Source organism: Augochlora pura, chromosome 4 (genome assembly GCF_028453695.1).
Source record: "Augochlora pura isolate Apur16 chromosome 4, APUR_v2.2.1, whole genome shotgun sequence".
NCBI lineage: Eukaryota > Metazoa > Arthropoda > Insecta > Hymenoptera > Halictidae > Augochlora > Augochlora pura.
Window position 1 is genome coordinate 25540122 of NC_135775.1, and position 12294 is coordinate 25552415.

Consider the following 12294-nt stretch of genomic DNA (forward strand, 5'->3'; position numbering starts at 1 on the left):
CGACAAAAGATGCATGTACAAAGAGGGGGTGCAAGAAGTAACTACGTATATAAAACCGAGTTCCTAGAAAAAATAAAACTTGAGGTGTTGGAGAAGACTTACTGTAGGTCACAACTAGTCCTGTAGTAGCAGGCGATTGTGTACATTGTTTCATTGGGTTTTTTCATGGATTTGTTCATGGAGGCAGGTTCGATAGATTAGGGGAATCGCACATGAAAAGAAAGAATCGAAAGAATTCGGTTAGAATGATGTACATGTACGGCTGCAGACCGGAAACGGCGTGATTGAATCTTTTTTTTTTTTCTTTTTTTACCCGGCAATAAAGAAAGCACGTGTCTCTCGTTGCTTTCTTTCTGTTTCTTTTGCTTTTTTCCTTTTCTTTTTTCGTTCTTTTGGTTTCTTTTTTCGTTACGTTCCTCGCGCGCACCAACGCGAGTGTATTGTTGTGTGTCGCGTACACGCTTTCTTTTCGCATATCGTTTTCTCGTCGTTTACGTGTTTTCTCTATTTTTTTTTCGTTCTCGTATATCCGACTTTCTTTTTTTTTTGCCAAAAGAAGAACAAACAAAACAAAGGCGAACCACTTTTCAGCAATCTTTCTTTCATTTTTTTTCAAAAGAGAGAAACCTCTAACTAGCGGTGGGTGTTCGGCGACAAGACATTTACCGGTTACTGAAGGGGGGGGGGGGGGTTTTTCTGTATACACAGGGGGGGGGGGGGGGGGTTTGGGGGGGGGGCGGGCGGGCTATAGGGTTTGATACTTGCTTGGGTCTAAACGGGGTTTGGTGGTTCCAACAATATTAGTCACAAGACACGAGGGCGTAGTGAAACAACTATGAAAGTGACAGGGGGTAAGTAGCGATAATAAATTTATATGAAGGAAAGAGAGATTTTGTTGTCCGGCCTGTCGGCGTCGGACGAACGTACCTTCGCCGTTCCTGTACTCCAGGGTATCGCAGTCGCTCGGCTGTTTCTTGTTGCACTCGTCCGAGGCCCTGCTGCAGCGAAATCATTACATCGCATCAATGCAATCGAAACAATCCCGGTGGGACATATACGAGCGAAATTCTTTTTGTTTTTTATCGACCGGTCGTACCTTCTCAGTATCAGAACTGTCATGATGATGATGATCACCAGGAGAACCACCACGGCCACGATCGCGCCCGCTATGATCCTCACTTGCATGTTGTCGTCCTCGCCCACGTAATCTGCAACCGAGACAACAACCGTTCGGACAACCAGTTCCCCATATCCAAGACAGAACTTTCCGTTCCTCTATTGTTCCAAAGAATTACCTAGACCCATGGCGTGCGGCGTCTTCTTGAAAATCACCGGGGTGTACTCGCCCCAGCCTCTCGTCGTCTTCGCTCGCACCTGGATCGCGTAATCCGTCGATGGTTTCAGACCCTTGAACGTCGCGGAGAGGTCCGAGGTTTGGATGACGGTAGCGTTGGTAGCGTCGTCGTAGCGCGGATAGCACCTCACTGATCGAAAAGAAAGAAGGAAGGATTAATTCGATGCTAACAGGTGCCATTTAAATCGTCTGGAGTCGAAGCTAGCGAAGAGATGATCTTTCACCTTCGTATCGCTCTACCAGGTCGCTGTCTCCGCCTATCTCGGTTATGGGAGCGTCCCAGCTGATGCTGAGCTCGGAGCTCTTGACGCTGGTGATGCGGACGTTGCTGACCAAACTGGGCACGCTGGCCTCGGTGGTCACGGTGATGTCCACGTACTCCGACTTGCCTGCTAGCGTCGACACCCCATTCTCAGCAAACACTTGGAACCGGTAGGTGGTCACCGCGTTCAGCCCGGTGATCGTGATCTTCGTGTCGTTGAAGACGTCCTGAGAGAGAAAGAGAAAGTCGTTTAAATCTCTGTCGGTTCTGGGATAAGACAGTTAAGAGACTTGGTCGAAGTGAAGAACTTACGGTGCTAGGAATGTACTTGACGCCCATGCTGCAGGCGTCGCAGACCACCCTGTAGGTGGTGTCGGTCCTGCCGCCCAGCATATGAGGCGCGTTCCAGGTGAGGATGACGGTGGACTGGTCGACAAAGTTCACCGTGAGGTTCTGCGGCGCCGTTGGTGGTTCTAGAAGAGAAGATAGATGGTCAAAGCGGATCAAGGAGGACGAATAGCAGCGATAAAAGCGCGGTAAATTCTCTGAAATTGTGGTCGAGCTCGCGGCGGGAAGAAATGGACAATTTGGGAAGAGGAGATGCGATTATAATTTGAAAGAATTTAGCGTAGCCTGGGAGACACTCACGCGTGCAGGGCATGTTCTTGGGGTCCTTCTCCGCCCTGAAGTATCCAGGGTTGCACCGGCACTCGGTGAACCCGAGGGTGGAGGACTTGCTGTGCGCCGGGCACAGCTCGCAGCTGTGCGATCCCGCCTCGTACTTGAACTTGCCGACCGGGCACTCGGTGCACTCCTGTTTCTCGACGTCGGCGTGGTAGCCGGGCTTGCAGTGGCAGCCGCCGTTCGGCAGGTACCACTTGCCGTCGCCCTTGCAGAGGAAGGTCGGCTGCTCGATGACCACCGCGTTGTCGACGCAGGTGCCGATCGTCTGCTCGATCAGGGCGACCTCGCGGCCGGTCGGTGTCGCCGGGAAATGGGCGAAGTTCACCGAGATCTCCGGGCAGCTGATGTAGTATACCTTGATCGCGAGGATCGAGATGCAGGCGCCCTGGTCGCGGAACGCGAAGTACACGCCCTTCTTGGTCACCGGGATCGACTTCACCTCCGTGTTGATCACCACCTCGGTGTTCGTGTTGAACCTCCCCTCGCCGGCGGCGATGCGTCCTGCGTGCCAAAGACGTTTTTCGTCACCGATTCAAGGACAGACGATAAGGAGAGAGAGGGAGAGAGATTTTTGGCGAGCTTACCGATCAACTTGTAGCTGTCGGTCTCCCAGGGCGGCGGCTCCTTGGTGGCCACGTCGAACTCGTAGTAGAGCAGGCTGAAGGTCTCCTTGCAGCTGCGCGCGGTTCCGGGGAACATCGAGCAGTCACGGATCGTGAATTTGATTTCTACGTACATGCGGTTCGCCGGTCCCCTCTCGATGAACGGCGTCCACAGCCAATTGTTCACGTTGTTGTACGCCACGTCGCAGACTACGTAGCTCCGCCAATTGATGCCCTTCTCGAAGTTCGTGAACGACTCTTCCACCCACTGCAATCAAGCCAGAACACACGGGACGATCTTAATTTCGTGCGATAGCCACTCGTTAGCCGGGGTTTTGCGCAGGCCACGCGGGGACGGACCCGCGCTCTCGGACCCCCGGCATAGCCCGGCATCGGCGCGCACCCGCTCGGCTCGCGTCGCCCGAATCAACCGCGATAAGATAAACGGAGTTTAAATAACGCGGGCCGGGCCGGGTCGGGCCGGGCCGGGCCGGGCACAAGGATTTGCGGGGAGAGACAGATCCCTTTTTCCGCGACCCTACAGCGGCGCTCGCTGTTTGCGTTCGGATTACGCGAGATTCCACCGCGTCAGCATCTACGAAATCAGCTTTTCTCGAACCCCTCGTCGCGAGATTCGGCCGCCGACGCCGACGCCGCCGTCTCTCGTTCTCCGAGGAGTTCTTCCGCTCCACGGTTCAAGGTCTTCCCTATCGATTCCAGCCGCCCAAGCCGACGATCGTATTTACAGAAACAGCGAAGGCCGATCAACGATTTCGAACTTCCAAGGAATTCCGGCACCCCAAGTTTTCGGCCGGCGAGCGGACCGGAGATTTTCGATCTCTATCGCGTCGATCGCTAGACAGGGGGGGATTCGTGGGCAAGGGAAAGAGAGAGGGAGAGTGAGAGAGAGAAAGCAGAGGGGCCGTGGTCCGTGTCCGATCCGAGGAACCACTTGTACGTCGACGTCGGACGCGGTATCCTCCCTCGGCAAATGACGAGGCGGAGAGGCCAGGTCGTCGACTTGCGACAAACAGACCGCAAGGAATTACCGGCGCGCGTTACCATTAGTTTTATTGCCCCCCTCGGCTCTGGTTCAGGCTCGGGCTCGGGCTCGGGCTCGGGCTCGTCCCGAGAGAGACCGCAAAAAGTTCCGACCGAGCAAGAAGGACCCGTCGTCGTCGTCGGTCGTCGGTCGTCGTCATCGTCGTCCTCGTGGCCCGTCTTTCCCGTGCTCCTCTCGACAGCCACCTCTCTCTCTCTCTCTCTCACTCTCTCTCTCCCGACCCCCTCGCGTCCTCTATATTCTCTTTCTCTCTTTCGGGGGCCCGGCGTAGGTAAGAACGCGCAAAAACCGGGTAGATCGAGAGAAGCAGGCTTCTTTGCCCACAGAGGATTTTCTTGCGAACGTGTTTCCGGCAGGGAGGCCGCAATAAATTCAACCGTACGGTTACTCGGTAGCACAAAGAGATTATTACGGGGAAAGATGACGAGGCCGGTCGGGGGTAGAAAAACAACCATCCCGGCTCGGTTGCGCGAGGAACAAGAGAGGGAGAGAGAGAGAGAAAAAGAGAAAGAGAAAGGAGAGCCGCCGTCGACGGCGGATCGGAGAAAAATCGAGGCGAATCGGGCGACGTTAATTACCGTGCCTCGGGTCGATCGCGATTATCGACGAATCGTGGCAGAGTTTAGGGGGGGCCCCCGCCGGTCGGCATCCGCGGCGACGGAAGGCCGCGCCGTAATATCGTAGCCGTGCAAAGACTATTAGAGGAACGAAGAAAAGTCCTGGGAGATGTTATTTCGACGCCTCCGTCGGAGCTTTATCGCCTGGGAAATTGCGTTAGGACGGTAAATTCCACCCCCGTCCATTTCTCTTCCCCCCCCCCCCCCCCCCCCCCCCCCCCGGTGTGTCTCCGCGCTCTCCCTCTCGCTTTCTGTTCGCCTCTCCTCTCTCTCTCTCTCTCTCTCTCCTTTTTTCCCTCCCGTTTCCATCTCCTGTCGCCTCTTCGCCGCGCTTTTACGTCATTCTTTCACGAGAGCCTCCGGAGCTGCCGCCGCCGTCGCCGCCGCCGCGAAGCGAAAAAAGACAGAGTACGCGCGCGTCGTTAACGCCGCGGAATTTAATTGGATCCCGCCGAGACGTCCTCTTTTAACGTGCCGCGTCAATTTTTCGGCGAGCCGGATTTCCCAGCGGCGCGACCCTCCCGTGAAATTACTTATTAGTGGCGGAAAATAAAGAAAAAAAATGCGAGAGAGCGAGAGAGTGAGAGAGAGAGAGAGAGAGAGAGAGAAGGGGTGGGACAGACGGATCCTGGAATACGGCCACGGGAATCGATCCATGGGAGCTGCGGCACCGGCGGGTTCGTTAGCGATGCTCCCGCGATATTTCTCGTAACGGAATTACGCCTAAGTAAAATCGCCGCCCACTCTTCTCGTGTCCTTTCTTTGGCGAGAGAGCACGGTCGCCGTGGCAGCGCCGAACGAACGAACGAACGAACGAGTTTCTCTTGCTCTTTCCCCGGGTGCCGCTGGAGATTTGAAATGAAATTAATTACACCGGTTAACGTGTTTCGCGCCTCGGGTTCGTTAGCGTGCCGCATGCGAGATTAGCGAGAGCGGCGGCGGGCGAGATCGAGAGAGAGAGAGAGAGAGAGAGAGAGAGAGGCAATTTCGCTTTTTATCGCGTGAAACGGCAAATTCGCCGGACTCCGGGCCGATGTTTCCCAATTAGCCGGCGATCGATCGGATCGACGGGCAACAGGAGCGAGGACGGGCTTTCGTGGACGGAGGAGGAGGAGGAGGAGGGGGAGGGGGAGGGGAGGAGGACGGGAAACGGGACTCCGGGCGGGCGGCCGATGAAACGCGCGAGGCGGCACGAATCCGCGTCCGCACACGAGTCGCGCCGCGCCGCGCCGGGCCGCGAATCCATTAGCGGACCGGCGGCACACGATTCGACGGATCGCGGGAATGCCGCGCGTTCGAAATCGGCCCGGGATAATAGAACGCGCGGCGAAATCGTCGACCGCGAGCGCGATCTCGATCGGGGTAAATCGAGAGAGAGAGAGAGCGGCGAAAAAAATCGCGTCGCGAATTCGGCCGGCGGCACACGAGGGGGAGGGGGGAAAAAATATTTCCGCTCGGCGCGGCGTCGCGTTTAATTGCTTCGCGTGTAATGGCCGCGCGATATCCGTCCCCCCGCCCCGCTCGCCGCCCCCCGCAACGCGCGACCAGAGGCCCTCTCGAACCCGCGGCGTCCTCGACGAAACCGCCTGGGGAAAAAATATCGTTCTTCCGCGTCGATCGTCGATTATTAATTCGCTCGGAAATTATGTCGAGCACGAACGCCCCCCTCCTCCTCGTCGGTCTTCGCGGATTTTCAATCGGCCTCGCGCGTCGCGCGATATATCCGCGGAAAATCCGCCTCGGCTCGCCGCGAGAAACGGCGTGTGCTCTAGTGGCAGGAGGAGGGGAGAGAAGGGGAGAACCCAGATCGGAAGAGGAGAGAGAGAGAGAATGCCCGGAGGAACGTTGACCCGGACAAAAGAATCCTCGAGGTTGGAGAAAAAGCAACGTTCCGCGCGCGGTTATCCCGCCATCCGGCGATGGATTCCGCGGTTTTGTTCCCCGGGAAAACGATGAAATTTAGTCCGCGGCAATAAAGTGTAACGCGTTACACGAACCGGGCATTAAGCTATCGATTTGTCGGGGGGAACATGAGCATCCTCGGCCGCGGCAGAGAACCCCGCGTTAGCCGAGTCACTCCCGCCGGCACCGAGAGAGAGAGAGAGAGACCGGATAGCCGTTTTCTATTTCCTCGCGGATCAACCGCGCCAGTAAATAGATATGAACCGCCGCTCCGCGCCGCTTTCGAAATAAAGCCAATAAGCTTGGCGGCGGCGGCGGCGGCGTCGGCTGCCAACCATCCATCCTCTCGTCTCGCGAGTCGATGAACGAGGATACCCGAAAGAAATGCCAACAAGTAAACCTTCCTTCGTGTATACGGTTGTACCGGGTGTTCATCGATTACCGGATCGACGAAGGAATTTTTCAGGAAAATAAATCGAAAAGGGGCGGAGGCCAAGACTTTGTCTATACTGCAAACTGTTTCTACTTATCTCTGGGCGAAGCGCACCCTTCCGTTGAAGGACGAATCGTCTCGAATCGACACGATCAAGGGACTAGGGCTTTCAGGATGTGGATCTTGGGAGTTAGCTGAATCGTCGGGGTCTTCTGAAGAGCGACTTTTTTTCCGCGGGACACCCAGTACAGTGCCGGGAAGATAGGAAACGGTCTCTCCCCGTCTTCGTTGCTCCGCCGCGGTAATATTGCCACCATAATCGCAATTCCGATGGTGTAGCCTCGGTCTATGAGGGTGGAGAAGCGTTCGTGGGAAGACTTAGGGGGTAGCGCGGGGTAGACGAACTTTCAGTCTAGCGGAGGGTTCGCGGATCTTAATATATATTGAGCTCTCGTGCCCGACCACCCCTCGCTCAGCCTTGGGGTTAGCTGCAGCCCAGAGGGCGAGCGAGAGGAAGCGAAAGAGAGAGAGAGAGAGAGAGAGAGAGAGAGGGAGAGAGAGAGTACACCGTTACCTTGTTCCTGGAGGTACGCGCATCACGTTCCGCCGCGCCGTCCGTTTCACGGCAGCCACCTCGGGCAACTGGCTCGCGAGGGTACGCGATTGGCGGAATCGCGAAAGTTAAATTAACTCCGGGGGGGCAAGTTGCGCGACCACGGCGAAGAGGCTCCGGGAGTATTCGATCGAGCGAGGTTCGACTCGGCGAAATGCTTTTTTTGCGGCCTCCGAGGCGACGGACTCTCCGAGAGAAAAAGGCAGAGAGAGAGAGAGAAAGAGAGAGGGAGAGGGAGAGAGAGTCGAGAGCCACTTTGCAGTCGATATTACTCTGAATTCTCCGGCGCGATCATCGTTATACGGCCGCGCCGCGCCAGTGTTTACCCGGGCACCGATCGTTGAATCGCGTAATTCAGCCTTCCTTATCTCCGCATCCGGCGCTCATGACCTCCGCTTCGGCTCATCGGTGGATCGTTAATCGGTAATCGTAACGAGCGATATTCCTTCCGAGCCCCACCGGGAACACGTTTATCGCGCGACGTCTCACTCGAGATCGAACCGGGGGGAGGGGGGAGGGAGGGAGAACTGTTGCGTGCCCCCTTCGTCTTCCCCCACGTGCGAACTTATTTTATTTTTCGACGCAATGCTGCAAGCGGCAAGCTCTACAAGTTGCTCGAGGTAATTTCGCTGCAAACGATATCGAGAGGCCGGAACATTAGAATCGCGCGCGTCTCGGGCGATTAATCGAACAGCCGGCCGACCAGTGGAAGGTTGACAACGGGGATCGAGACGCGGCTCGAGTTAAAGGCTTCGGCTGATAGACCGAACGGTGCCGGACGGGAACGAGGCCCGGGTCGATAAGGTTCCACGAAACAGCCGGTGTATCCGGCGGATTAACTCCGAAATATTAGATGGCGAAAGAAACAGAGGGACCCCGGACGATTCGTTTCGTTTCTCTGGGAAGGAAAGCCGTAGAGGTTCGTTTCGCGCGAACGAAGCAGAGGCGGGTGGAGAGAGAAGCGAAGGGAAGGGGACGGGCGCGCATATGTGTGCCCGCACGAGAGACCCGGCACCCTTCGGACAATATAAGGGTGGTTACGGAGGGCGCTCCGCCGATCGCAAACTTGATGTAGCCGGTTTATTTGGCACCCCCGAGCCGATACAGCGACGCCTCCCCGGATGGGGAAAGTCTCTCTCTCTCTCTCTCTGGAAGTACCATTTAAGGAGCATTTCCTCGGGTCTCGGGCGTTAACCGAGATTTTTCTTCTAGCCGTGCGCGGGGTGGGTGGCGGTGAACGACGAGGAAATATCGCGAAGAAGGGAGAAAAGAGCCTCGCCCGATCGTCACAGAATTTATTTCGGGATTATTCGTCGGGGGGACGCGAGCGAGCGAGCGCGCGCGCGTCTCGCAGATAGGACAAATCGCTCTCTTTCCCCGGGATCGGAGCGCCGTGCCGCGAAGCAATTCCCGAAGCAGTCAGATTTATGATCGGGAGATCGACTCCCGACGGCCGTCGTCTCCGAGAAAATTCGATTACGCGGCCTCCGACGCCGCGGCGCTCCCTAAGAAAATGCACGCGAGAAGCTTCCTGTCCTCCGGCTGTGCACAGCCCGGCGTCGCATCGGCCCGTTTTTCAGCCGTCGTCAAGCGAGACTCGGGGACAGCAAATTTTCTTCGTCCCGGCCGCGACGATTACGCGGTCGGTTAGCTTTTTTTCAGGCGGGAAAGGCGCGCCGCTCCGAGCGCGTTTCCGCCGTTTGATCTTTCCCGTCGATCGCGATCCTCGAAGCGCAGAGCCGGTCGGCCGGAGCGGTTTTTCCAGGGGACTTTGCCGCTTCCGCGCGCCGGAGGGGGGAGGGGGGACGCGCCGGGGTTCATCGATGGCCAGCCAAGCGCGCGAGGAGAGCCTAAGCGCCGTAATATTTCGAGTTAGGTGGACCCGGCGCGTCGACAGTGTCGCGTGTCTGAAGGGCTGAACGCGCCAATGACCGTCGCCCCTGACGAGACGGCACGTCACGGCGTAACGAGGAGGGCTGCACCGGCGAGCCGCGCCACGTGGGGCTGAAAACTCGACCACACGACCACACCGGGAGCCACGCGTCTGTGTCGTCTGTCCTCGCGTACCGCGTTCCGACGAACCCTTGCACGCGAGAGAGAGAGAGAGAGAGAGAGAGAGAGAGAGAGAGACCAGACTCGACGCACGGCCAGACTCGGGACACCCAGACTTGGCTGCGACCGCGTCTGCGGACTCGCAACCGGAAGTCTGAAACGGTACACGAGGTCCTCGGGGTTGTACCCGGCTGGAATCCGTGGATTCCTGGCTTTCCGTCGCCTCTCTCTCCTCGTCGCGTCGCCTTTCTTTTCCCATGGCCCGTCGATGCTCGAAAACACCCGGGAGACTCGCGCGCGGCTCGGGAACGCAATTTACTCCGACGGCGGAAACGGGGAGGCAGCAAGACAGTCGGACGGACGGACGGAGCCAATAAAAGGAGCAAAGTCGGACGAGACTCGGCGAAGATCCAGCGCGCCGCAGTTGCGTGGAGTTCGGGAGTGTGAATGGAGTCTGGTCCAAAGATACACCGAGCGATATCCCGGTGCTATTTCGAGTCGGGCGGCGAGTGTCGGCGCGTAAGGGGCGTAGCCGGGCAATGATCGTGGAGCAGACGGGCCGGCACGTCGGTTATGGTCTCGCTCGCACGCTCGCACGCTCGCCGACTGCACCGACTGCACCAACGAGGAACGATCGACCGGTAGGGTGGAGGAGGAATCGCGAGTCCGACCGGTGATCGTCCTGCATACTCGATGTAATTTTTCTCTTCCTGCTCGGTGCACCCTCGCCGATGCCAATTGAGGGGGTGCCCGGCCACCGGAACCGATCTTATGCTAATTCCGAAGGGAGAAAATCCTCGGTCCCTGTCCCAAGCGCTCGTCCCTCCCCGCTCCTCCTCCTCCTCCTCCTCGCCCCGTCCTCTCTCTCTCCCTGTCCCCGGGTTTAGGACGCGTGGAAAACGCGGGCTTTATAAAATCGTCGGGAATTAGCCGTAGGGGCGAGAGGGGGCAACAGGGTCGGGCCAAAGGGGGTTGACTTTAATATCGAAGGACTTGCCCGGCCGGGACCCTCCACGCACGCCCCTGGACCTGTCAGTTTGACGTATCGCAGTCGCAGGAATCCATTATATAGTCAATTACTCGTCGTGACAGGGAACGCGCTCGCGGACGAGGCATCTGACGGCCTCCGATGCACTCTCTCACTCTCTCTCTCTCTATCTCTCGCTCTCTCTCTCTCTCGTTCTCTCTCGCGGCGCATCGATATCCGGCCGACGAACTTCGCGTCCCGTGAAATTTCGAGGCCGTGGAACCGCATTCGGACGCAGTCTGTCTTCGATAATCACACCGCGATTGCACAGTTTATGCCGTGCCACCCTGCGGGACAGGCCAGCGTTTTTTTTGTTCGGGAAACGCCCCGACACGTCCCCTAACTTATTTTCGGCAAGTTGCGAAGGGAGAAGTCAATTTTCCTCGGGTTCGTAATATATATATATATATATTCGTTTGGGAGTCGCGCGATTCATTGGTAGACGATGAATGGAGTCGTCCGAGAGCTCGAGGGGTGGTCGCTCGAAGCGCTTTGGCCCGAGGATCGATGATCGCGGACGATCGACCGCCGGACGATTGGAATAGAGTCTCGTCTCGGGAACGCGGAGCGCAACGAAAAGTGCAGTCGCTGCGGAGAGTGCTGCGGTGTTTCCCGCGGGACTCGACAGCGCGCTCGGGTCCAGGCATTTCGGCGATTCGCTAAAGTTAGACGCCGAGAGGAGCCGCGCGCTCTTCTCGTCAGAGCGTTCGAATCTTTGGGAAGGTTCGAGGAATTTCGATAGGCGGTCGGGAGAGATAGAGATAGAGAGAGAGAGGGAGAGGGAGAGAGAGCCGTGGCTAGACGGGCCGAGATTGCCGGAGCGGAGGCAAAGGGCAACGAGTCGGCTGCGTTAATTAAAATTCGCGGAGTTCGTCCCGCGTGGATCCCAATAAACCGGCGAAAATATTGCGGACAGCCTGGCGCGGAGGGAGAAAAAGTGAAAGAGAGTCAGAGTGAGAGAGAGAGAATGAGCGAGGGCCGGCTGGACGGGCGGAGAGAGAGAGAGAGAGAGAGAGCGCAGTTTCTGCGACGAGGTTGCACGGCAGGTTGCACGCAGCGAGCCGGAACCCTCGATCGAACCTCGTTAACTATTTGAACTGGTTAACGGCGCGGCGTCGTCTCCTGCACGCGGTCGCCCCGCTAGAACGCGATATTTGGATAATAATCGAGTCCTCGGCGGCGGTACACGAGCCGTATAATGGCCGTCCAGATGGTACGCGGCGAAACGATCTTCACCTGCCGGCAAACGGCTTTCCTACGACCATTGTTCGAGAGAGCCGGCCTCTCCCTCCCTCCTCTTCCCGGTTTCTCGCTCGCCGCCGCGACCTTTGACGCCCCGAGTTATTTCACCGGGATTGCCTTTCGATTCGGCGAAATATCAGCCGGAGCGAGAGACAACGCCGTTTCCTCCGAACGAAGAGAAAACGGCGCCGGAGGGAGGTGGTGGTGGTGGTGGTGGTGGTGGTGATGGTGGATCGGTATCGCCTATCCTCGAGCAGCCGGCCCGATTATTAAATTAAAAATACAATTTCCCGGGCAGCCGCGCCTCGCCTCGTCTTGCCTCGTTTCGCTGCACCTTCTACTACCCCCCCCCCCCCCCCCCTCCCTCCAATATTTTTCCAAGGGCTTAGCCCGACGAACAATGCCGCCACGACTCGGAAAGATATCGTGTCGGCTAGATATAA

General features: G+C 57.4%; 1 protein-coding gene across 4 annotated transcripts in view; it reads right to left on the minus strand.

The window, feature by feature from the left end:
• The window catches only part of Eph (Eph receptor tyrosine kinase), a 76823-nt gene that overhangs the window by 15849 nt on the left and 48680 nt on the right, over positions 1-12294 (minus strand). Inside the window, exons 3-10 of one of the 4 annotated variants that reach the window (XM_078179626.1) lie at positions 2885-3170; positions 2265-2801; positions 1929-2089; positions 1579-1843; positions 1296-1484; positions 1097-1208; positions 928-995; positions 103-120 (exon numbers count right to left, since the gene is read on the minus strand). In XM_078179626.1, the coding sequence (XP_078035752.1) occupies positions 103-120; positions 928-995; positions 1097-1208; positions 1296-1484; positions 1579-1843; positions 1929-2089; positions 2265-2801; positions 2885-3170 (1636 nt within the window). Of the gene's footprint in view, positions 1-102; positions 121-927; positions 999-1096; positions 1209-1295; positions 1485-1578; positions 1844-1928; positions 2090-2264; positions 2802-2884; positions 3171-12294 lie in introns of all 4 variants that reach the window. The other 3 variants (XM_078179625.1, XM_078179628.1, XM_078179627.1) reach the window with 3 other exon arrangements.